The 27,228-nt window shown below is 40.9% G+C and overlaps 2 protein-coding genes across 6 annotated transcripts in view; one reads left to right on the top strand and one right to left on the bottom strand.

The window, feature by feature from the left end:
* LOC131364673 (transcription factor 12-like) overlaps positions 1-16,028 on the bottom strand; it is a 16,981-nt gene extending 953 nt beyond the window's left edge. The window contains exons 1-12 of one of the 5 annotated variants that reach the window (XM_058407915.1): positions 8,013-10,582; positions 7,474-7,806; positions 5,973-6,072; positions 5,154-5,293; positions 4,734-4,869; positions 4,579-4,643; positions 3,329-3,425; positions 2,549-2,622; positions 2,208-2,393; positions 1,518-1,617; positions 1,126-1,354; positions 1-190 (exon numbers count right to left, since the gene is read on the bottom strand). The exon at positions 1-190 is cut by the window's left edge and continues 40 nt beyond it. In XM_058407915.1, coding sequence (XP_058263898.1) covers positions 1-190; positions 1,126-1,354; positions 1,518-1,617; positions 2,208-2,393; positions 2,549-2,622; positions 3,329-3,425; positions 4,579-4,643; positions 4,734-4,869; positions 5,154-5,293; positions 5,973-6,072; positions 7,474-7,476 — 1,320 coding nt within the window. In that variant the 5' untranslated portion in view covers positions 7,477-7,806; positions 8,013-10,582. Of the gene's footprint in view, positions 191-1,125; positions 1,355-1,517; positions 1,618-2,207; positions 2,394-2,548; positions 2,623-3,328; positions 3,426-4,578; positions 4,644-4,733; positions 4,870-5,153; positions 5,294-5,972; positions 6,073-7,473; positions 7,807-8,012; positions 10,587-15,212; positions 15,338-16,009 lie in introns of those variants that run through there. The other 4 variants (XM_058407916.1, XM_058407918.1, XM_058407917.1 and 1 more) reach the window with 4 other exon arrangements.
* Positions 14,864-27,228, top strand: part of LOC131364671 (DNA-binding protein RFX7) — a 27,154-nt gene continuing 14,789 nt past the window's right edge. Inside the window, exons 1-2 of the mRNA XM_058407911.1 lie at positions 14,864-15,359; positions 17,223-17,256. Coding sequence (XP_058263894.1) covers positions 15,217-15,359; positions 17,223-17,256 — 177 coding nt within the window. The 5' untranslated portion in view covers positions 14,864-15,216. The remainder of the gene's footprint in view (positions 15,360-17,222; positions 17,257-27,228) is intronic.

A 27,228-nucleotide genomic window follows, 5' to 3' on the forward strand; every position in this document is an offset into this window, starting at 1 on the left:
CTGGTGCAGGATGAGTAGTTTAGTCTGGGGCTTATCGCATTTCAGATGCAGTTGGCACATGCGGCCCAGCTCTTTAAACGCCTCGTTGATGTCCCTCACACGTAGACGCTCACGAGCATTATTTGCCAACCTCCTTTCCCTTTCTCTCTCAGCTTTCTGCTCCGGAGACAGATCCTCATCCTCAAGGATGCTAATGTGAACGAACACACATGTATAGTACATTAGAATTCTACTATTATTATTTGTAGCAGAAAAAACAAATAATTTGTCATATTATTATAGCCACTTTAACTGTCCAGGTTCAGAAGTACCTCCTTATATCTTCTACATTTCTGTTGCAATTCTTTTCTGTTGTAAATGTACAGTAACACACACAGATAAGAATGGACTACAACAGTGTGAACTTATTCTTCCCTAGCAGAGAAAAAGGGAGCATTTTATAACTAATTAATTAACATTCTGTCACATCGGTCAAGACCTTCAGTTATCACATACTTCCTGCTTACTAGCTATATAAAACACATGGTTTATTATGCCTTGCTGATTTATTCTTTCTCTCATGTCAGTTCTGAACTTTTGTGATTGCTTTCTTTATGTTTGTCCTTTGCAATACTCTCTAATTACTTTCTGGATTTATCTTTGGAAGTTTGCATTTGACCCTGGTCTGTTTAACGTTTAATCTTTGGACTGTTGATTTTGTTAAGGAACCTCCTGGACACAGATCCTAACACTTCCCCTGAGCTGTGTTCATTCATTAATTCGCTTGTTCATTCTTTCTCATCTCTAGTAACCATTTTTATTCTGGTCAGGTTTGCAGTGGTCAGGATGTGGTATGGTATGTTTGTTTGAGGTGGCAGGAACCGGAGGAGAAATCCACACAGGCTTAGGGACCTTCAAATAGACACAAATCTGTGCTCCAGGATCAAACCAGTGACCATCAAGCTGTGCAAGGACATGACTAAATGCTGCCACTTAGTTGTATTTTCCTACTGTGGTTCCCAGTTGCCCTCTAGTGACCAATATTGGTATTCTGAGCTTTCACTACTAATAATATACCATTCTATGCTTCATGAAACTATACTTCATTCCTGTTAGAATCCTGAAAGGATTACGGGAGAAGGTTACCTGGACCTGTTAGCAGGATCACTGCTAGGTGTTTCCGGCTCTCTGATATCACTCTCTTCATCAGAGTGCAGACCGCTGGAGGAAGAGTGAGACAGGCGGCTTGAATGAGGAGGGTGAGACAGTTTCCTGCGGCTGGCCTGGTGCAGTCTAAAATCTTCCGCATCAAATGGCTCTGTTTTCACATCCAGAATACCTGATGACACGCTGGAGAGCAGCCCTGCTGCCAGAGCTGAGAGAATCAACCAGATTGTGAGGAGTATGAATAAGAAAAAAGAAAACTTTGAAGCTATGTTATTAGTATTACAAAGCCAGTGGTGCTGTATTAAAGCTCATAAATAAAGAAATAAGGCTCTTGAGAGAGCCCAAGAAAGCAATAATTGCTTAGTAGGAACCTCTGAAGCAGTCCCCATGATTAGTCAGATCAGAAGAGGAGGGATGAGCAGAAGATTGTGCGCCCAAATGAGCAGCCTCACCTGGGTCTGCTGCAGACACCTATCAGAAAAAACAATTGGAAAAATCAACTTGATGGTTTTGAACCAAGACTGATGTATTTCTATTGCAGTGGCTTCTCTCAAACTCTGGTCTTGTAGATGCTCCCACATAAATACCCCAAAGATTTGTCTCACCATTGCTTTATTAGATAATCTCACCTGAAACTGTAGTCAATTACCTAACAACTACTATAAGGCATCACCCAGAGGAGAACAGATTCCCTTTAGAGTCTGGTTCCTCTCAAGTATTTTTAATTTTGAGGTTGCACTGATAGGCCATGCTAAACAAGCTTGTCTTAGTCAACACAATCTAAAGATGCAAAATTTGACATAATATTGTGCTTATATGAGGACATATTCAAACATGTATTGATAAATTACAGTAAATATAAGTACCTACAACTCTATGATATTTTATATTAATGCTATAAATAATTATTTTATAGCTGCAAAGGGACTTCATTATAGTTTATTCATAAAATATTAGTAACTAGTAACTCACTGTTCACTTACTGTAAGAGTAAGAAGAAGGTCATTTTAAAAGGGTAAATTTTGTGATACGAGCTGTCATGAATGGAAACGAGGACTTACATCTGTTGGTAATCCATTTGACACTAGTCCAGTGACGGGGCAGTTGGATCTCACTGTGACTGGTCCTTGCTGTGCGAGTCCGATTAGACTGCGCATGTCATTGGTCAGGTTAATATTTGTCCCACCCACTGCATGGTTTCGTAGGACATGAATGACATCTTCTAATCTGTCCAGTCTATCCTCCACCTGACATCCAAAATACACAAGCTTTCTTTACAGAATGCGTTTACTAAATTCAAAGCCCAAAACACATAACTAACCCCATTTCCCATTCCACTGCAAATTAAATATGAAAGAATGCTTTTTGAAAGCTATTCCTAGATTATCTACAAGTGTTTTACCAGTGGCTGCATGGAGTTCTCATAACTTGATTGCAGTATTGTCTGTCCACCTGTTCGAGGCCACTGATTAGCTCCTGAAAGAAATAAATCAAATGAAATAAATACATTAATGAGAATCTCTTCCTGCAAGCCCAAAGTAATTTGGATGCCCGACCACCACACCCCTGTGTGCTCAAAGCAAAACATTGGCAAAACATGGTCTCCGCTTTGCTGTTGTTATAACCTCCACTTTTCTGGGAATGTTTTCCACTAGATGTTGGAGTGTGGCTGTGGGGATTAGCGATCGTTCAGCTACAAGAGCATTAGTGAGATCAGACCCTGATGTTGTGAGGAGTAAGGAGGTCTAGGGTACAGTCAATGTACAGCCAGTTCATCCCAAAAGGTGTTCAGTGAAGTTGCAGTCAGGGCTCTGTGCAAGATACTCGAGTTGTTCCTCACAAAATTTTGCCAACCATGTCTTCATGGACCTCACATTGTGCAGAGGGGCATTGTCATGCTGGAAAAGGTTTTGACCTCTTAGTTCCAATAAGAGGAAATGATCATTGTGAAAAATACAGAGAGAATATATGCAATGTTGGGCATCCAACAGTTTGGATAAGAACCACATATGGGTGTGATGATCAGGTGTCCAAATACATTTTGTCCATATGGCATATATGCTAAACAGTTTGCATTTGCTTCAGTCAGCTACCTTCTCTTATATATTAGCAGTGTATGAGTTTTACAATATAAACTCGCCTGTTTGAGCTTTTGAAAAAATGATAGGCAAAAGTATTTAACCTGCTGAAACAGTAGAAGCAGCCAGAGGTGATGGTGATCTCCCCGGAATGGATGAACTGGATGGAAAACTGCTATTGGTGTGATCAGGAGAATAAATCTGACACAGTAAAAGGAAAAATAGAGAGTTTAAGGAGAAGCAGGGAGTTCCGATTAAACCAAGGGCTTCAGAGACCTCAAATGTGTCTTCTTTTTATTTGAATGCTCTGTATATTTATACTTGTGAATATCGCCGAGATCATCTTTGCGAGTCAGGAATCCTACTTTCCAACATTTTTACACAATAATCAATTTTCTTTCATACACATGGGCTCTGAGCTGGATATATTTATGGTGGAAAGGTTTCCAAGTACATCTATGAACTCTGTTTCGCAGAACACACCACACACAAACTACAATCCTCAATACACACTGCTGCTAACCTGTTTCCACTCTTAAATGTTCATACACACCTTTTTAAAAGAGACTTTCTTTTCCAGTGTGGTTATAAAGTAAAAAGTTCATTTTCCCCTACGCATCTGATTTACCAAATCTTTTTATCATGTACTTTTTGCCCTGGTTTTTGACTATTAACCTGATTCTAGGGTTTGTAATTTATATGTTGATCACCTGGCCTAAGCCTGACTTTGACCTTGTCTTATGATATGGATTTGTTCACATTGCTCTCATTAAACTTGATACTGTTACTGAATCCGTCTCAACCCCACTTTCCTGACACTATAAATGAATGTTTGGTATCTGTAAATAATCTATATATATTTTTTAAATCCTCCATTACATTAACCCAATCTTGTTTCTGAAGCAAAGCTGATTGATATTATTTTCTTGTTATGACCTTCCTGCTTGAGACTAAAAAAATATCAAACCTATATTTATTTCTATTACCTCATGTATCCATAGACACATTTGTTGATATAATAAACGCATTCAACAGCTCATCATCTACAGAAAGCTTTTTTTTCCACGAGGCCTCAGAGCATTTTGGTGGAAATAATGTAACAGTCATAAACGAAATTGCTTCATAAATCCTGATCATTATGATGCCGAGGAAATTGTGTGCCAGAATAAAAAAAAACAAAACACTATTCACATGCAATATTTGAAAACTATGATGTATAAGCACCTAAATTTCAGCTGTACATCACACAAGACTAGAAATAGGAAAGCTGTATTCCATAACATTTCGGCTCACAGACGATATTGTATACTGTAATTGTATCTAAACTAGCTGTTGTGTTTTGTGGGTTCTTTACCGAAGCCAGGGCTTTCCCAAGAGTGTCTCCAGTGTGTGAGCCTCCAACAGTGTTGCCCTGACCACCTGGAAATGATACAAATATGCAACATTATACATCACAAGATCATATCAAGGAGTCTGTCGTATTTCAGTAGTACAAGTATGATGGCTCACCCATGGGCCGGTCTGTGAAACTGGCTTGTGGAGTATGGGGTGGAGAAACAAAAAGCGAAGCACTTCCTCTGTGGAAAGAGGACATTGGCGGAAGACACTTGCTGACTTCGGGTGGTGCTGGGTTTGGTAGTCTATTCTAAAAAAAAAGAAGATATTTTGTGTTGTAAAGGGTTTTTTTTATAGTTAGACAGAATATAAGTTATCTCTTAGCAATGAAACTGCAGTGTTGAAATCCGCCAATGGATTTTTGAGCACGGAATGTGATCAGATGCCAACCTACATGACCCAAATTGTCAAAGACCTCTTTGCATCGAAATGACATCTGTGCAGTAGTTTTTGTTTAAGGTTAATCTACCATTTCCAACTATCTATACTCTACTCAAGGGCTCCACACAATTCCATTTTAAAGTCACGTCTTACCAGACGGTCATGTGCTGGCAGGTTGCCATTGTTCCCAGACAGTGATTGGCTATGTGATGAGGATCCCAGCATGCCTCCGTGACCTGATTGACTGATCCCACTGGCTGAGCTCCAGGGGTCTGTAGAGCTGTTTGTCCCATCTGACAGAAAAATGACAAAATATATTGAGCCGAACAAGTGCACAAGCTTTTGTCCTCAGGTAAATACAAGCAGAAGGCAGGGAAATAATAAATTATTAATAATAAAGTAAAGAGTTCTTATTAGCATTGTTGTTGATCCAAAACACATGTCAGGACACAGAAAAATCATATCAGGAGTGTTGGTTTTCTTTGGCTCACGTTAAAAGTTCTGCTATATTTTGCTTGGCTATGAACCATAGTGTGGAAATTGAAAGCGTAATAGAAAGTATAGTTAATAAAGGGGATCCAATTCATAGGACTTTTTTCCCCTAAGAGATTTAAAAATTTGTTGGTTTGGCTGTAAAAGTCCTTTTTTTTTCTTTTTCACAATATGGACCAACCATGCCTCCAAAACAGCTGTGAAAACAAAGTCTGGATGTGTGTGTGTGTGTCCTTATAACAGCACTGGTGCATACAACATAGAGGCTATCTTATTTCATTCTGCCTCCCAAGGCGTCCTTGAGAGTAAAACACTTTCCGACAGTAGAGCTCTGTGTTCCACTGCACACACACACGCACACAACGTTTTCACGTTAAAATAAAGCAATAGCAGCCTCTGCTCACCCACACAGATGTAAACAACAAGACTCTGAAAATTATTAGTCATCACTGTAGGGTAATATAACAAGGTTAAGTTTACCGAAAAACTGGCTTGTGAAGCTTGTGCTGGGAAGTTTAAATGATGAGTATGAAGCAGAATCTCTTTTTGGCTCCTCTGTGTTTGGAGATGGAGAGTACACCTGATGATTAAAGAGCAAAATAAATAAATAAACAATACGGAAATGGAGAGCGTCAATGAAAAGGAAATGGAACAACAATATGGCATGGAAAAAGAAATAGAAAGTAATGAAACAGGCCTATGTTCTTTGACGGAGCAACCAAAAATTTCACACAGCTTGCATGCCACTTATTTTCTGCTTCAGGACATATAACATCTACATATAATTTGTATTTAACTGCTCCTTTCCAAAAAAAAGTTTCTATAAAGGTTCTGGTTTCGATATTCAGGGTTTTCACAAGATGTTCAACCTAAAGAACACTTTTTCCAGAATAAAGACCTTTGAGTTTTATTCTATTTTTAGTCTTGCGGAAAAGAGACATATTCAGCTATTATTATTATTATTATTATTATTATTATTATTATTATTATTATTAACATCATCGTTTATTTATTTATATTTATTATTATTTTATTATTATTATTATTGTTATCATGAATTATTTATTATTATATATATTTATAGCTAATTTATAATCACACATGGACATTTTGTGATTTTGTTTTTCTAAAACACCCACACACTAACCAAAACCTCCTCTGATCCAGCCGTGCACCTGCCTGAAGCTCTGATTGGACTTCCCTCCTCTTCTCTCTGAGCAGTCCCCCAACTCACGACATGTACAAAACCCCCCACCCCCCGAACCCCATTGCCTGGGCAACAGCCTTCCTTGACCGAAATCACCCTTAGGTCATGGAGATTTCTTCTGATCCCATTCATATAGACATCTGACCAAGAAAGCCAGAGATGCTCTTGATTGGCTCCTCTCCTGGAAAAGGCTGCAATGATTGGCTGGATCAGATAAGCCTTGGTCTAACACACAGTGCACAGCATATGGTGCAGGATCAACCCAATTGCCCCCAGTCGGCAATGGCTGACCAAGTGACCCATTAATAATCTTAACACTCTGTGGCATGACCTCTCTGCCCCTTAGAGGTAAGGACGTAAGCATGGTACCTATCACAGAAGCCAAGAAAGACAGGAGAGGTCTCACAGCAAAGCTTGAATCCAGGAATCAAAATCTCATCAGATATCCAAGTACTTCATAAGACAAAGATCAAAGCAGTCAAGCAGTGGGCTTTTTAGAGCCATGAAGCTAACCAAGCATATGTGGGTGCCAGTGAAAACAGTACAAATTTTTTTTCTTTCTTGAAAAACGAGGTGGCACTGTGCAGGAATGCACTTTAAAACACAAAATAACAGTCTTGTGGCATAAAAAGCCTGGATTCAATAAAGCATTTCATCAAAGCTTACTGACTAGCTGGCCCAAAATTTTTGTTCAAACCCAAATCAGCCCTGCACATATGCAACTAATTTTTCCCCTTTGCTCTGTGTCATCCATGCCCGTCTGGAGGCACTTACCATGTGTGCAGATCAAAGGAGGGAGCTGTGTGCTGTTGTAATGGGGTGGAGAGCACTAGGGGAAAACATCTGCCAGAGTTCAGCCACATACCAACCAGGGCATTTCACTTCATGGCTCACTCTCTACTACAGCTGGACTTGCGCTTTTAAGACCCACTTGGTTTGTGACTTCTGAAGCTATGCCATGTGGGCAAATAAGAAGAACCTTGATTGAACCCAGTACGGCACTTCGCAGGCGTAGAACTTTGAGGAACAGTTTAGACGAGTGCTGCTCTTCGACAGAAAGGCTTCTTATCCGGAGCAGGTGAAAAACATTACTGACCTGGAAGCAGACTATCTTTTCTGGTTTGATGTGTGCTAAGACAGATCTCACAACTGTGTGAGAATAATCATACAAAATCACACATACTGACATATAGACATGAGCACCGAAACACAGAAACACATACGTAAGTATACATATTTAAACATGCAGACTAGAACATTATAAGAATCCCCAGGTTACACATGAAATGCATCAAGAAAATTTTACAACTCACCTCTTTCCCATTGCTATAATGATACATAAGTGAGTTGCTGGCTGACCCCGGGCCAGGAAATGCACAAAACATGACTGCTGCTGCAATTTCAACTCAGTTCTCTCAGTTCTCTTGTCCTCAGATCAGTAAGTGTCCAAAAGCTGTCTTCTCACACACATTCATACAGGTGCACATTCAGCTCTGTGGTCTTCTCCTCACAGACATCCCAGACTGACTTCACACTTACTCCCACACCACTAATGCAAACCAAGACTGAACCACTTCAAGAACCGTGCATGGGGGTGGTTAGTGCAGCACTGGGAGAAACCATGTTAGGCAGGATGGGGGGTGTAAGCTGAAGATCATCTGATCAGCCTTTATTTGCATTTGAAGTAGGTGATATTAGTAGACCTGTGTATTTTGTAGTATACATGAAAATGATTTGCGCAAAGGAATTGACATATTCCTACAAAACATGTTCAGTACATCTCTGACAATTGGATGAGTGTGAGAGTTCCCCCCAAAAGTTGCTTTACAATCGATGGTCACCTCTATTTTTTACAATACTCTGCTCAGAAATGTGAAAGAGCATCACTGTTTTCACAGAGACATTAAGACTGTCCTGTCTCCTCTTCTGACCTACTTCCTTTGTAGACTCCCAACACAGACAGCTTCACGTAAACCAGCACGTGCCGTGTGGGTAAGCTCGATGGCGGGGAAGCAGGACTGGAGTTATTTATATGCTCTTTACTTTACACTGTCTGAGTCTTTCTAATGGTGCCTTTTTTTCTTCACTGTCGTATCACACCAAGACTTAATCCCAGATTTACTGTCTGCTGACCTGTCTCTGGGTAAATTGGTGACCCAAGTAAGCAGGTATCCGTAGAAAAGGTGATTTGAGACAGTGGTGAATGCTGCACAGGGAGCAATAGAATGGAATGCCAAATATTTGCCCAAATAGTCTTAACGTCTTTCATGAAACCTATAAACAATATGCGTAATAATGCACTACAATAAATGACATCAATATTATAGATCAAGAATGTCCATCCATCCATTGTCTATACCCGCTTTTTTCCTAATAAGGGTCACGGGGATCTGCTGGAGCCTATCCCAGCATACACTGGGAGAAAGGCAGGGGTACACCCTGGACAGGTTGCCAGTCCATCACAGGCCTAGATCAAGAATGTATTTACTTTAATTAAAAACACCTTAAATCTCTATATCCAACCAGTTTATATGCAAAGATCCTCAGCGGGATTATAGGAATCTTTCAATTAACAGTCCATAATAGTCTAATAATAGTCTAACCCCTGTGACTAGTAAGTCTCTTACAGGAAGTGAAGTAACCATGATATGATGTATTCTCTGTGAAAGTTATGCCCTTTCTAATCGTTGTTGTTACTGTTGTCGTTGACCTTCTTTTAATTTCATAGCAGTACAATTACATTACATTTAAAAATAGCCAGTATACATATTTCAGGTGCATTTACACAATATACAGCAGGAGTGTCCAATCTTAAGTGGAAAGGGCCAGTGTGAGGCCAGGTTTTCATTACAACCAAGCAGAAGCCATACTGAAAGCCAAGATCAGCTGATTAAACAGGTCCTGCTTGATTGATATGAAAACCTGCATCCACACTGGCCCTTTGTGGATAGGATTGGACACCCCTGATATACAGAATATTGAATGGCCAGAGGTGGTCATGTAATCTTCTGAATCAATATACTACTTTGTGCTGAAACTTTGCTAAATGCATAACTATAAAAGCATTTTATAAAAATGAATAAAGTCATTTCACAGAAAACATGTCACTTAATCCATCCATTTTCTATACCTGCTTTATTCCTAGTTAGGGTCACGGGGGTCTGCTGGAGCCTATCCCAGCACACATTGGGCGAAGGGCAGGGGTACACCCTGGACAGGTCGCCAGTCCATCGCAGGGCCACACATATAGACAGACAACCACACACACTCCTATGGGCAATTTAGAGTTACCAATCAACCTAATGTACATGTTTTTGGACTGTGGGAAGAAACCGGAGTACCCGGAGTAAACCCATGCAGGCATGGGGAGAACATGCAAACTCCACACAGAAAGGTCCCTGCCTGTTCGAACCCGGGACTCGAACCTAGGACCTTGCTGTGAGGCAACAGTGCTATATTCTTACATACACTTTTTAATATATATAACATTTTAGTCAGTATGGCCCCTCCAGGCCTTTTATGTACCTCCAGGATTTAGTTTATAGTAATCTTCTTAAGGTTTTGAAATCTCAAGGCTTTATGGACAGTGTTGTAAAAGAAAACTGGTTTAGAAATAGATCGAATTTTAATCTCACACAGCAGTGGCTCGTAATGTGAACATGAGAAAGCAGACGCCTTAAGGAATAACATTGCAGTGCCATTTGAATAACTGTCAGTAATACTTGACAATGTTCGCAGTATTTGATTATCAACCAGGCAAAAGTTTACCGGTGTAAATCAGTTCAAGGCAAGATCTGAAAATATTCATGCTGGAAGGTCATTAAAAAGCAAACAACATAACTCTACTCAAATATGACACAAATTTACATGCTTTTTTATTACCCTGAAAATACTAAAATAACATTTGTATTGTATTTTATTTAATTATCATTAGATGCAAATAAGATTTTATTTAGGCCACAATATTTAGGCTACAATAAGCTTCATAGACCTCACTATATATATATATATATATATTTAATTAATTTTATTTTTAAACCTGAACTGGGCATGGCCCTAAGTAAGTTTTTTTTTTATTTTTATCAATTTTGTAAAATAGAGAAGTGTTTCAATTCCCACTCACTCTGTTCCTAAGTATTCAAGTTCCCAAGTGTTCAAATGGATGAATGTGGGCGTTACATCTCACTGTTTACTGTTCAAATAGATATTTTACTATTTCAAGGTCCAAAAAAGGCCTCATTGTACATAACGCATATCAGATGTGTCACAATCTGTCACTGTAACTGTTTAATGCCAAATATTTGTATGTGTATCTGTATTCTGATTTAAACCTGAACTGGACATGGCCCTAAGTACATTTTTATCAATTTTGTAAAATAGAGAAGTGTTTCAAATCCCACTCACTCTGTTCCTAAGTATTCAAGGTCCTAAGTGTTCAGATGGATGAATGTGGGCTTTACATCTCACTGTTTACATGGCCACAAGTGTCATGAAAGTTAAACCTCCCACTTGTATAACATTTTTGTTATTAGTGACCCATGTGATCCCAGTCCCTTTAAACACCTCTCAACCTGCTCTGTGGGGAAAAAAAAAAAATATATATATATATATATATATATATATATATATATATATATATATATATATATACATATATATATATATATATATATATATATATATATATATATATATATATATATATATATATATATACACACACAGTATTTCACAAAAGTGAGTACACCCCTCACATATCTTTTCATTCTATCATACACTGAAGAAATGACACTCTGCTACAACAGTGTAAATTTGCTGTCCCCTCAAAATAACTCAACAATGTCTAAACCGTTGGCAACAAAAGTGAGTACACCCAGTGGAAATGTCCAAATTGGGCCCAAAGTGGGTCCATTATTTTCCAGCACTGCCTTAACCCTCTTGGGCATGGAGTTCACCAGAGCTTCACAGGTTGCCACTGGAGTCCTCTTCCACTCCTCCATGATGACACCACACAGCTGGTGGACATTAGAGACCTTGTGCTCCCCCACCTTCCGTTTGAGGATGCCCCACAGATGCTCAATAGGGTTTAGATCTGGAGACATACCTGGCCAGTCCATCACCAAGGCAGTGGTTGTCTTGGAGGTGTGTTTCGGGTCTTTATCATGTTGGAATACTGCTCTGCGGCCCAGTCTCCGAAGGGAGGGGATCATGCTCTGCTTCAGTATGTCACAGTACATGTTGGCATTCATGGTTCCCTCAATAAACTGTAGCTCCCCAGTGCCGGCAGCACTCATGCAGGCCCAGACCATGACAGTCCCACCACCATGCTTGACTGTAGGCAAGACACACTTGTCTTTGTACTCCTCACCTGGTTGCCGCCACACACGCTTGACACCATCTGAACCAAATAAGTTTATCTTGGTCTCATCGGACCACAGGACATGGTTCCAGTAATCCATGTCCTTAGTCTGCTTATCTTCAACAAACTGTATGTGGGCTTTCTTATGCATCATCTTTAGTAGAGGCTTCCTTCTGGGACGACAGCCATGCAGACCAATTTGATGCAGTGTGCGGTGTATGGTCTGAGCACTGACAGGCTGACCCCCCACCCCTTCAACCTCTGCAGCAATGCTGGCAGCACTCATACGTCTATTTCCCAAAGACAACCTCCGGATATGACGCTGAGCACGTGCACTCAACTTCTTTGGTGGACCATGGCGAGGCCTGTTCTGAGTGGAACCTGTCCTGTAAAACCGCTGTATGGTCTTGCCCACCGTGCTGCAGCTCAGTTTCAGGGTCTTGGCAATCTTCTTAAAGCCTAGGCCATGTTTATGTAGAGCAACAAATCTTTTTTTCAGATCCTCAGAGAGTTCTTTGCCATGAGGTGCCATGTTGAACTTCCAGTGACCAGTATGAGAGAGTGTGAGAGCGATAACACCAAATTTAACACACCTGCTCCCCATTCACACCTGAGACCTTGTAACACTAACAACTCACATGACTAATTGGGCCCAATTTGGACATTTCCACTTAGGGGTGTATTCACTTTTGTTGCCAACGGTTTAGACATTAATGGCTGTGTGTTGAGTTATTTTGAGGGGACAGCAAATTTACACTGTTATACAGGCTGTACACTCACTACTGTACATTGTAGCAGAGTGTCATTTCTTCAGTGTTGTCACATGAAAATATATAATAAAATATTTACAAAAATGTGAGGGATGCACTCACTTTTGTGAGATACTGTGCGTTTACTGAGGTGTAAATCAGAATACAGATACACATACAAATATTTGGCATTAAACAGTTACAGTGACAGATTGTGACACATCTGATATGCAGTATGTAAAATGAGGCCTTTTTGGGACCTTCAAATAGTGAAACATCTATTTGTAGAAATAATATTTTTAACTTGTTAGAATGTTGTGTTGCTGCCTCACATTTCCTGGGTCAGTGGTTCAGTCCTGAGCTCACATTAAAGTCTCTGTGGAACTTCGCATGTTCTCCCCTGGTCTGCGTGGGTTTTCTCCGAGTTCTTCAGTTTCCTCCCACTTGATGATGACTGCACATTAACTTCTTTGTTAAAATATATAATGATACTTTCAGTTTTACAATACATTTGGCAGTAATAGTTATTGATGTTGGAAAGCAAAAGCAGTGTATAGATGTTAGCAGGATATTTTGAGTTGGAGGATATATTTATTGACCATTGTGTGCAGAGACTTTTCACTTCTTATTTATTTGCTCTGACAAAAACCTTCTTGGAAATTCATTCTCCCTTCCCAGGAGACTGAGACTACTTACCCTCTCCCTGACACACCAAGAGGATTTGGTACCCAAAAGTATCTGGGTTGAAGTGTTCATGGACCCATCCTGACATGTGCTTATTATTATGCTGGCATTATAATATTATACTATATAGTATCTCTATTATAAGATGTGTCTATATGTCTATAAGAGACGTTCATTGTCAGCAATGAACTCAGGTACACTGTAACATAAATACTATGTACACAGGGCAGGATAGTTTCTGGCCGGTCTATGTGCATTTGCAGCAGACATCAAATAAAGACAAATTACACAATATGGTCAAAAGTCTATTGACGACTTGCATATGTGGTTGTTCCCCAAACTGTTTCCACAAACAGAATTGTCTAGAACGTCTTAATATGATATAACATTATGATTTCCCTCCTCTGGGACTAAGAGCACCATACATGCTCGAGTGTCCTGCACAGAGCCCTGACCTCAACCCCAATGAACACCTTTGGAATAAACTGTAACCCTGACCTCCTCACCCAGCATCGGTGTCTGATCTCTCTAATGCTCCTGTAGCTGAATGATCACAAATCCACACAGCCACACTCCATTATCTAGTAGAAAGGCTTTCCTAGGAGAGGGGAAGTTCTTACAACAGCAAAGGAAGGGGAACTAAATCAGAAACACAAAAAAGCACATATAGTATCCATAGTATGATGATATTTGCAAAAGTGCAGCTGCTTTCCCACACTCTTTACAACTGTTCACGTGGATTGATCGCGAGTGTGATTCATGAGAGAATTCGAGCGTTATGTCTCCCACTAGCGGCCGTAAAGGACATCGTAAACAACCACCACAACACTCGACTACTCATTCATATACCACCCCAGTCTGGTCTTGTTTTTAGTCAAGTATTTCTATAAAACTCTATGTTCAACTCTCGTCATAAAATGATGTGGCACAGAAATCCTTTCCTAGAGAGCACACAAACTTCTGAGTAGATCTTATTTATTCTGCCTTTAAGTGCCAAGGCACACGGAGGAAAAACATGAATAACAAAAGGTTTATAATTATGGTGCCACTTTGTAGCCTGTAACAGTCTTATGCTACATTATATATCTTGATCACAATACAGGAAATACAAGGGATTATTATCGCAATTAAATCTGACCTATTTCAGAGACAGTGTTTGTTAATGACAATTATAATTCGCTATTGTCCAAAATCGGGCCCAGCCTGTCTATTTACATTTTCTAGAAAATACATATTCCACGAAAAAGAAAACGCCCGATCATTTATTTTTTTTTGCTAAGAAAAAAAAACATGGAAAATCTCTCCTCGTCAACACGCTTTCCGCCAGAAATGCCCTCACGCCCACAGTGCGCATGCGCCGCATCTGCCTGGCCGCAGCAGCACTGTCCGTGGCGGCAGCCGCCGTGCTGTTGTGCTGCAGTGGAATAGTCGCTATCCCCCCCCCTACATACACACTTTACTCGTGTTCGCTCGTCTCCTTCTTCATGCTTTGAAAACAAGCTGAGCCAAGCATCGGGTCATGAAACGATCCCTCCGTGCTAGAACAGCCTGATTTCGGATGAGCTAACAGCTCCGGCGTTATGCGCACCCGGAGTGCTGCTCGGCTCTTTTGCTAAGGTCTCCGATGAGGCCTACACGTTAAAGCTCGCACCCCCTCCTCCTCCTCCTCCTGCTCCTGCTCCACCACCTCCTCCTCCTCCTCCTCCCTGCAACAATCTCACCGTGATGGCCGATGATCAACAACAGCAACCTGGTCAGCTGCAGCAGGGTGCTCTCTCCGGACCGGCGTCTCTCCCCAGCGCGCTGTCAGGGCTGCAGGGCACCGAGGCCACCGCGCTGCACTACGACAAGATCAAGAACTCGATCTGGTGAGAGACCAACGTCTATTTCCCTGGCCTTAGCTTAGCCTACGCTTTTAGCTGGATTAGCGCGCTAGCCTCTGCCAAAACATGTTGACAGATTTAGCGCGCTAGCATCACCCCGACACCCACCCCCCCGCGAAAAAAACGAGCATTTTTAACTCGTCTTGTAGCTTTGCAGCTTCAGCTAGCTTAGCCGTGTCTCGTAGCGGTTAGAACGGCGACGCGCGAGCACGCGCCTACAACCTGCAAAACACCAACCGTCAGGACTGACCCATATTTCTAAAAATAAAAATAAAAACAACAGAAAAAGAAGGTGGAAAAAACGATATTTAGGCGTAAATCGCGGTAGATTTGACACCAAGTGGACACCAAGTCTACTTAGCTATTTAGCCAGCGGGGTCGTTTGGCCTGCATCGATTATCGTTGGCACGGGTGTGTGGCTTATTTATTCATTTAGCCTCATTCAATTGAACTGGATGTAATGGAGCTATCAGTATATACATGAGTGTGTCTATATATATATATACACACACACACTATATGTATACACACCACATAGTAGCACAGTAGGCATGTTATTTGTTCTTCCTTATCTGTCTTTTGCATTATTGCATCAGAAAGAGGAAAAAAAGGCCAAAAATACATGGACACCTCACCTTGGGGGTAGTGGTAGCTCAAGTGGTTAAGGCTCTGGATCGTTGACCAGAAGATTTGGGTTCAAGGTGCCACCGTTGAGCCCTTGAGCAAGTCCCCCAACCCACCCTGCTCCTGGGGCGCTGCATCATGCCTGACCCTGCGCTCTGTCCCCTGGATATGCGAAGAAAGAATTTCACTGTGCAGTAATTTATGTGTGACAACTTCCTAAATTGTTGGAAGCACACACTTTGTCTAAAATATCTTATGTATGTTGTAGCAGTGAGATTTAATGTGCATCCAACACACCTTGTGAAGACATGGTTAGAGCGGAAGAACTTCAGCCCAGAGACCTGACTCTGACTCAACTCCACTGAACACCTGTGGGATGAACTGATTGAACCCCAGACCTCCTCATTCTCAGTCTGATCTCACTAATGCTCTTGCAGCTGAATGATCACTAATCCCCACAGCCGCGCTTCAACATCTAGTGGAAAGCTTTTACAGAAGAGTGGAGCGCATTATAACAGCAAAGGGGAACTTGAATGGGATGTTTAACAAGGATATGTGGGTGTGACGGTCAGATGCACACAAAAAAAACCCCCACAATTAAGGCACTACCTGCAAAACCATAAGCAAGTGTGATGGTCGGTCTCTAGCAGAATCGTGATAGGTTTGCTGTGACGGCCAGAATAACTGACCTGTCAATGTTCAGAGGTTTACCTGAGACTGTTAATGCATTTTTAAGTGATGTCAGGAAAGTTTTTTTTTTTTTTTTTTTCTCGACCTTATGTAATTTATTGCATTTTACTTCTCTTAATAGCAAGATTTTCATATGTATAAAGTCTTTAATTTTGATCATTTTTGGAAGGTATCCTTACAAGCATTTCTTTACATCCATATAAGACTTTTGCATAGTACTTATGAGTCATACAGAATATCCACCTGTTTCTGCTCTGTTTGTTGCTATGTAATTATAGTCATAAATCAGAGGACACAGTGAGAATATTTTATCTCATATGCAATACAGCACGGTGATCTTCTGCACTTAAACCCAGCAGAAATGCGTTGACATTATCTTATTTGATTGATGCTTTTCTCCCAAAGTGAATTACACATTCGAGACAGTTTTAGGGATTTCTGATCAGTATCCCCCCCAAACAAAGCCTTAACCACTGAAGTGCTTTAATTTCTTATTCATTCTTAATGACCATTTTGCATCATTTTGTCTTTCAGCAAATCTGTACAATCAAAAGTGGACAGCATTTTGGTAAGTAACCTCTATAATTTGACATGCACTTGTCAGTTGAATCATAGTGCAGCAAGATTATTACAGTTTCCTGTGCATGAGATAAAATGATATTGGAGATTCTATGCTATATTAGCAATGTACAGAAAGCACAAATTTCACATGCAGTGTGAAAGGCTCTAGAGTCATTTAACTCCACTCTTTAATGAGTGGTGCCATGTAAATAATTATGATGTTTTACTATCACTGGAGTTTTAAGTTAATTTGAAATACACAAAATAATTCGGACCTTTTTAAAGATTGTTATTATTGTTATTGTTGTTATTACAGTTGCAAATGAACACAAAATGTATCTCATACATATTCTGTTCTATTTCAAATTTCAGATGTAGGCTATTGTTAAATGTTTTAAACAATGAAACCCAAATACAGGCAGTTTAAACTGGTACAAAATTCGAAAAGAAAATGGCTATCTATATTTGACTGTGGCCTGGTGTAAATTCTGGTCTAATGTAGACTATGACCTGGTGTAAATTCTGGCCTAATGTAGACTGTGACCTGGTGTAAATTCTGGCCTAATGTAGACTGTGACCTGGTGTAAATTCTGGCCTAATGTAGACTGTGACCTGGTGTAGATTCTGGCCTAATGTAGACTGTGACCTGGTGTAGATTCTGGCCTAATGTAGACTGTGACCTGGTGTAGATTCTGGCCTAATGTAGACTGTGACCTGGTGTAGATTCTGGCCTAATGTAGACTGTGACCTGGTGTAGATTCTGGCCTAATGTAGACTGTGACCTGGTGTAGATTCTGGCCTAATGTAGACTGTGACCTGGTGTAGATTCTGGCCTAATGTAGACTGTGACCTGGTGTAGATTCTGGCCTAATGTAGACTGTGACCTGGTGTAGATTCTGGCCTAATGTAGACTGTGACCTGGTGTAGATTCTGGCCTAATGTAGACTGTGACCTGGTGTAGATTCTGGCCTAATGTAGACTGTGACCTGGTGTAGATTCTGGCCTAATGTAGACTGTGACCTGGTGTAGATTCTGGCCTAATGTAGACTGTGACCTGGTGTAGATTCTGGCCTAATGTAGACTGTGACCTGGTGTAGATTCTGGCCTAATGTAGACTGTGACCTGGTGTAGATTCTGGCCTAATGTAGACTGTGACCTGGTGTAGATTCTGGCCTAATGTAGACTGTGACCTGGTGTAGATTCTGGCCTAATGTAGACTGTGACCTGGTGTAGATTCTGGCCTAATGTAGACTGTGACCTGGTGTAGATTCTGGCCTAATGTAGACTGTGACCTGGTGTAGATTCTGGCCTAATGTAGACTGTGACCTGGTGTAGATTCTGGCCTAATGTAGACTGTGACCTGGTGTAGATTCTGGCCTAATGTAGACTGTGACCTGGTGTAGATTCTGGCCTAATGTAGACTGTGACCTGGTGTAGATTCTGGCCTAATGTAGACTGTGACCTGGTGTAGATTCTGGCCTAATGTAGACTGTGACCTGGTGTAGATTCTGGCCTAATGTAGACTGTGACCTGGTGTAGATTCTGGCCTAATGTAGACTGTGACCTGGTGTAGATTCTGGCCTAATGTAGACTGTGACCTGGTGTAGATTCTGGCCTAATGTAGACTGTGACCTGGTGTAGATTCTGGCCTAATGTAGACTGTGACCTGGTGTAGATTCTGGCCTAATGTAGACTGTGACCTGGTGTAGATTCTGGCCTAATGTAGACTGTGACCTGGTGTAGATTCTGGCCTAATGTAGACTGTGACCTGGTGTAGATTCTGGCCTAATGTAGACTGTGACCTGGTGTAGATTCTGGCCTAATGTAGACTGTGACCTGGTGTAGATTCTGGCCTAATGTAGACTGTGACCTGGTGTAGATTCTGGCCTAATGTAGACTGTGACCTGGTGTAGATTCTGGCCTAATGTAGACTGTGACCTGGTGTAGATTCTGGCCTAATGTAGACTGTGACCTGGTGTAGATTCTGGCCTAATGTAGACTGTGACCTGGTGTAGATTCTGGCCTAATGTAGACTGTGACCTGGTGTAGATTCTGGCCTAATGTAGACTGTGACCTGGTGTAGATTCTGGCCTAATGTAGACTGTGACCTGGTGTAGATTCTGGCCTAATGTAGACTGTGACCTGGTGTAGATTCTGGCCTAATGTAGACTGTGACCTGGTGTAGATTCTGGCCTAATGTAGACTGTGACCTGGTGTAGATTCTGGCCTAATGTAGACTGTGACCTGGTGTAGATTCTGGCCTAATGTAGACTGTGACCTGGTGTAGATTCTGGCCTAATGTAGACTGTGACCTGGTGTAGATTCTGGCCTAATGTAGACTGTGACCTGGTGTAGATTCTGGCCTAATGTAGACTGTGACCTGGTGTAGATTCTGGCCTAATGTAGACTGTGACCTGGTGTAGATTCTGGCCTAATGTAGACTGTGACCTGGTGTAGATTCTGGCCTAATGTAGACTGTGACCTGGTGTAGATTCTGGCCTAATGTAGACTGTGACCTGGTGTAGATTCTGGCCTAATGTAGACTGTGACCTGGTGTAGATTCTGGCCTAATGTAGACTGTGACCTGGTGTAGATTCTGGCCTAATGTAGACTGTGACCTGGTGTAGATTCTGGCCTAATGTAGACTGTGACCTGGTGTAGATTCTGGCCTAATGTAGACTGTGACCTGGTGTAGATTCTGGCCTAATGTAGACTGTGACCTGGTGTAGATTCTGGCCTAATGTAGACTGTGACCTGGTGTAGATTCTGGCCTAATGTAGACTGTGACCTGGTGTAGATTCTGGCCTAATGTAGACTGTGACCTGGTGTAGATTCTGGCCTAATGTAGACTGTGACCTGGTGTAGACTCTGGCCTAATGTAGACTGTGACCTGGTGTAGACTCTGGCCTAATGTAGACTGTGACCTGGTGTAGACTCTGGCCTAATGTAGACTGTGACCTGGTGTAGACTCTGGCCTAATGTAGACTGTGACCTGGTGTAGACTCTGGCCTAATGTAGACTGTGACCTGGTGTAGACTCTGGCCTAATGTAGACTGTGACCTGGTGTAGACTCTGGCCTAATGTAGACTGTGACCTGGTGTAGACTGTGACCTGGTGTAGACTGTGACCTGGTGTAGACTGTGACCTGGTGTAGACTGTGACCTGGTGTAGACTGTGACCTGGTGTAGACTGTGACCTGGTGTAGACTGTGACCTGGTGTAGACTGTGACCTGGTGTAGACTGTGACCTGGTGTAGACTGTGACCTGGTGTAGACTGTGACCTGGTGTAGACTGTGACCTGGTGTAGACTCTGGCCTGGTGTAGACTCTGGCCTGGTGTAGACTGTGACCTGGTGTAGACTCTGGCCTGGTGTAGACTGTGACCTGGTGTAGACTCTGGCCTGGTGTAGACTGTGACCTGGTGTAGACTCTGGCCTGGTGTAGACTCTGGCCTGGTGTAGACTGTGGCCTACCTAATGTAGACTGTGACCTGGTGTAGATTCTGGCCTGGTGTATACTGTGACCTGGTGTAGATTCTGGCCTGGTGTATACTGTGACCTGGTGTAGATTCTGGCCTGGTGTATACTGTGACCTGGTGTAGATTCTGGCCTAATGTAGACTGTGACCTGGTGTAGATTCTGGCCTAATGTAGACTGTGGCCTGGTGTAAATTCTAGCCTGGTGTAGACGGTGGCCTGGTGTAAATTCTAGCCTGGTGTAGACGGTGGCCTGGTGTAAATTCTAGCCTGGTGTAGACGGTGGCCTAGTGTAAATTCTAGCCTGGTGTAGACGGTGGCCTAATGTAGACGGTGGCCTGGTGTAAATTCTAGCCTGGTGTAGACGGTGGCCTAATGTAGACGGTGGCCTGGTGTAAATTCTAGCCTGGTGTAGACTGTGGCCTAGTGTAAATTCTAGCCTGGTGTAGATTCTGGCCTAATGTAGACTGTGGCCTAGTGTAAATTCTAGCCTGTTGTAGACGGTGGCCTAATGTAGACTGTGGCCTAGTGTAAATTCTAGCCTGGTGTAGACGGTGGCCTAATGTACACTGTGTCCTAATGTACACTCTGATTTATAGTAGACTCTGACGTAATATAGGCTGAAGCCGAATGTAAATTATTTTTCTTCTTTAATGCCTTTTCTTTTCTTCTAAATGCCTTTTACCTCTTGTCTCTGTCCAAGGCGTGTCCAAGTATATTGGAAGCTGGTATAATGGACTGCTGGTATAATAGGTTTCTGGTCTTTGTTTAAGGTCCTAGGGTTGCAACTAATGATTTTTTGATAATTGATTAATATAACACTTTTTTTTTCCACTTAATCAGATTACCTTAGTTGTATTATTCTTACAAAAAAACTTTAAATATTTTCAGGTTATTCATTTCTCAGTTACTACAGAACTCTTAATGAAGCTTAATTAAATAACACGTCACTAATTACTGTAGAGTATTACTGATATGTCGGGCAGTCTATTACAGCCTGAGGATATTATCAAATGCTCGTGTCAGGCAAATTGTACTGTAGCTAAAATAGCACTGTGAAAGCACATTTTTCTAACTTATTAGCAAATGTCAGTTGTAATAAAGCATAATCCAGTCAGGTCCAGAATTATTGGCACCGTTATTAAAAATAAATGAACTATCTGTTGTATCTTTTTTGCAAAATCGCATCGTCGGCTTTGATGTGATATGTGACAATTTCTAGTCTTAACTTTAAAGTTAGAAATAGAAATCCAAATGGTGTTTGAGATTTTTAACAGTTAGCTGTTAGTCTTACGGACATCAACACAATTATATGCATAAAATACAAAAATTATTTGCTTTCGAGATATTCGGGTTTTCCTTGTGTAGTCTGTCACTTGTACAATTCTTTGACCTACTTCTATACTAGCCTTGTGTTCATCCAATAAAATGCTCTCTAGAAGGAATATGTCCCACCCTCTCCACACACACACACACTCATTTCCCTTCCATGGTTGGAAGAATCTGGTTCTTGATGTTTGTTTGTTTCAGCAAGGATTTTGATCTGCACTTTTCCCAGCAATGTTTTACCAACTTGGTACCAGAATGTCTTTCTATTTCACACTGACCAATAATGTGAGCAAGATGCATCATTTTTCATAAGTAATGCCATTTAGATGGGTCACATGACTCCGGGTGATGTCTCTGTCGGTCTCCGTCTAAACACAGAGCATCACTCTGACTTGGATATCCTAAGCACAGTGAGTAGGGTGGTGTATCTAACAACAATAGTAGAAAATAGCATTAATATCTGCACACGGAGAAACCTCATATTAAAGTGTACTGTAATCTAGTGTAGTTTAGAGTCATTTGTAAGTCTCTATCATCACATTTTAGTCCTCATCGCTACCTATATGAGTTCTAAAGACTTTTTATCCAGCAAGAGCTGCACCTGCTGAGAGCTCAGGATGGAGCATTGTCTCTATTTATAAATAAAGCCTTAATTAAATCTGACTTTGGTTAAATCTGACCTTTGAATATTAAAATGAATGCAAACCTGGCTATAAATAAATCACCACACTGCCTGCAGGTGTGAGGTCGGGAAACAGTTCAGTTCTCTACTTGATCGTGACCTTCGACAGAACACAGTTCCATAACTGCCTGTATATGCCTCTGTGAAGCCATTAATAAAGTGACGGAGTGCAAAAGACTTGGAGAAAACTTTTTGGAACATTCTTCTTTGTGTTCATTTATTAATTTTATCTCCGTTAGGTCCGTTTTTCATCATCTGCGCCTTTTTTTTCCCCCAGTTATGTTCGACAGTATTTCTATCTCAGCTTCACTAAAATGTATTTTCTCCCTAAGCGTTTCTCAGGTTATTAAACCTGTTCTTGCTCACTCATGCAAGATGGGAACTTTATAATTTAACCATACACATATCAATGACTTGTGGGTAACCAGAGGTGTCCAATGTTATATGCAATGGGCCGGGGTGGGTGCATACCAATCAAGCAGAAGCTACACCTGAGTCCAACTTTGTAATCAGCTGATCTTGGCTTTCGGTAGACTCAGATGTGGCTTCCGTTCATTTGGAATGAAAACTCATACCCACACCGGCCCCTTGTGGATAAGATCGGACATTTCCGTTTTATATAATCATTTAAAGGGTACCAATAATTCTGGTGCTGACTGTACAGCCTCCTAATGGTAGTAGAGTGAAGGCCAGTAAAGGGCATCATCTTAATCCGGCACAAGCTTAAAATTCGGTTGAGCAGGAAAAATCAAGTGTTAATAGATATTATCTGCACACATGATGTTGCACACCAGACTCACCACACACGCATTCTGTATGATCTGCATCCTGTTGTGTTCAGAATAACAGTGCATTTAATTTCATTAATAAATCTAACATTCAAATATATAATTGTCATAATCGTGATTGTAAGCAGGTCATCATCGAAAAAACGTTTGTGAGACCGATTTCGCTGGATTTCTATGGAGTTTACGCTTCATTTCTGTACGTGAGGAGAAAAAGAATAGATTAATTATATACACAAGGACAGTCTGTTCCTCTGGCACAATGTGGATTGAAACGCTCAAGATTCTAGATTTCATGTGTCATGAACATGGTTATCAGAAACATAATACTTGTAATAATGGATTCCTTCAGGGAAATCTTTAAGTCTCAGTTGCTCACAGTACAATCTTAGTGAAATAAAGGATAAGAATTGAATATATACAGCTACGATAACAGTATATGTGCTGTACAGCGAATGAATCTCCAGTATTATTACACTGTTGGAGGTATGTAGCAGCAGTAAAACAGAAGGCCGAAAGATAATACTGTGTGTGTGTGTGTGTATATGTATGTATATGTGTGTATATATATATATATATATATATATATATATATATATATATATATATATATATATATATATATATATATATATATATAATAATATTTTATAATGGAATTTATGCCAGTTATACAAACACAGAAAAATGATTGTACATGTATAATGTGCAAATTATTAACGTTCATATAAATGTGGCATGAAGCGTATAGAGTATACGGCTTGAGTGAAATGAAATCCCGGCCTGCTCTTCCTTAGACTGTGCGTAGAAATAAGTTAAAATTCCGAACGAATAGAAATAATATGAAAAAGAGAGAAGTTGATGTGCAATTTTGTTGCATGTAGTAACACTACAGTGATGTACCACATGTACAGATGAAGTTAAAGTTCAGTGTGCAGAATAGAAGCATTACTGGCATGTGCCGTGTTTCACAAGCATCTCGAAATCGGTTGTAAAAGACGCTAGCGATCTATAATCTGATTATAAAGTAATGTCTCGTTTTGGCCACATCACAATAATTCATATTCATGTTAATGCACCAGGCTTTAAACCAATAAATCCATTGTTCTCCACATATCAAGCCTCTAATATTTCCATCATGTTGCTTAGCAACCAAGGCAGTAATGTACACTATATTGCCAAAAGTATTCACCCATCCAAATAATCAGAATCAGGTGTTCCAATCACTTCCATGGCCACAGGTGTATAAAATCAAGCACCTAGGCATGCAGACTGTTTTTACAAACATTTGTGAAAGAATGGTTCGCTCTCAGGAGCTCAGTGAATTCCAGCGTGGAACTGTGATAGGATGCCACCTGTGCAACAAATCCAGTCGTGAAATTTCCTCGCTCCTAAATATTCCACAGTCAACTGTCAGCTGTATTATAAGAACGTGGAAGTGTTTGGGAACGACAGCAACTCAGCCACGAAGTGGTAGGCCACGTAAACTGACGGAGCGGGGTCAGCGGATGCTGAGGCGCATAGTGCGAAGAGGTCTCCAACTTTCTGCAGAGTCAATCGCTACAGACCTCCAGACTTCATGTGGCCTTCAGATTAGCTCAAGAACAGTGCGCAGAGAGCTTCATGGAATGGGTTTCCATGGCCGAGCAGCTGCATCCAAGCCGTACATCACCAAGTGCAATGCAAAGCGTCGGATGCAGGGGTGTAAAGCACGCCGCCACTGGACTCTAGAGCAGTGGAGACGCGTTCTCTGGAGTGACGAATCGCGCTTCTCCATCTGGCAATCTGATGGACGAGTCTGGGTTTGGCGGTTGCCAGGAGAACGGTACTTGTCTGACTGCATTGTGCCAAGTGTAAAGTTTGGTGGAGGGGGGATTATGGTGTGGGGTTGTTTTTCAGGAGCTGGGCTTGTCCCCTTAGTTCCAGTGAAAGGAACCCTGAATGCTTCAGCATACCAAGACATTTTGGACAATTCCATGCTCCCAACTTTGTGGGAACAGTTTGGAGCTGGCCCCTTCCTCTTCCAACATGACTGTGCACCAGTGCACAAAGCAAGGTCCATAAAGACATGGATGACAGAGTCTGGTGTGGATGAACTTGACTGGCCTGCACAGAGTCCTGACCTCAACCCGATAGAACACCTTTGGGATGAATTAGAGTGGAGACTGAGAGCCAGGCCTTCTCGTCCAACATCAGTGTGTGACCTCACAAATGCGCTTCTGGAAGAATGGTCAAAAATTCCCATAAACACACTCCTAAACCTTGTGGACAGCCTTCCCAGAAGTGTTGAAGCTGTTATAGCTGCAAAGGGTGGACCAACGTCATATTGAACCCTATGGATTAGGAATGGGATGTCACTTAAGTTCATATGCGAGTCAAGGCAGGTGAGCGAATACTTTTGGCAATATAGTGTATATGTGACAAATAAAGACCATTTAAGCATACTGTTAACAAACTACATGGCATGGTGGAAGAAGTGCTTCTCGAAAATATATTTAATATTGAATTTTAGCATAGTTATTTTTGTTGTCTCGTTCCTAAGAACATATGCCAATGCCCAAGATGGCACATGGCTTTAATATGGCATTAATTATTAGTTGTCGCTCTTATCAACTTTCAGGACATTCTTCAGGAGCATCTAATATCTAAAATGTCGCTGTAGAATTTTTTTTTTACTTTGGTGGAACACAATAGTGAGTTGTTGTTGTTGTTATTGTTATTGTTGTTATTATTATTATTATTATTATTATTATTATTAATATGTAGTTTCTTATCCTAAAAAATCACTCATTTTCTCCAGCATTTAGTCACGTCTCCATTCCCATCGCCTTCCACACAATGAGAGCATGAGCGATTAAACTCTTAGAGCAGAAAAGAGAAAGCTGAATCAGTAGAACATAACTCTGGATGTAGAAACTGGAAGAACATTGCTTTAACTGTGAATCTACATTACTGTTGATTTTGATGATCTGTAATTATTATGTAATTATGCTGCCTAATTCCTAATGTTTGTGTGTGTTTGCTTCTGCCTGAATATATACATTTGTTTATGTATATGGACAAGAGTTTTTCTGGGTAATTTAGTCTTGGCCAGTTTCCACCTATCAGTTAGGTCTCCCCTATGACAAGGCTGGTCAAACCATCTACTGACCATAGAGCGTAAAGGTTATCACATGCTTTCTGTAACACACTCTACCCTCTTTCTCATACGTGAGCTCAAAGATGTCCATGATTGGAAATGATTTTGGGTTAATAATAATTATATTACTGTAAGATTAAATAATTGTGTTTTAATTGGTTAGTCGCGTGTATTGATGGTTAGTCCGTAGTTGGTAGGTTTTATAACTGTTAACAAATTGACTTGATGAACTTTAGTCCTGACTGGCATGCAAAAGAAAAAATTCTGAGTATACGGTGAAGTCTGTTTGTTTTTAGTGACTCCGCTTGACAGAATTTTCCATTACATTGTTTTGTTTCCACTTAAACAGAACATACCTGTTTAATTTCTTAAGCTACACAAGAACCAAGCCATTTTCTTTGCTGCAGATAGTACGACATGTATTTCCCTTCATTAAAAATGCTTGCAAGTTAAAGGTATATATATGAAATATTTTAACAGCATCCGTACCATTCAAATTATCTAGCTCTGATTAGTAAGATCTGCTGTCTTTACAAGGTCATACGCCGTATTAGAACCTTTACTGATGGT

The sequence above is a fragment of the Hemibagrus wyckioides genome, linkage group LG14, assembly GCF_019097595.1.
Source record: "Hemibagrus wyckioides isolate EC202008001 linkage group LG14, SWU_Hwy_1.0, whole genome shotgun sequence".
Classification (NCBI taxonomy): Eukaryota; Metazoa; Chordata; class Actinopteri; order Siluriformes; family Bagridae; genus Hemibagrus; species Hemibagrus wyckioides.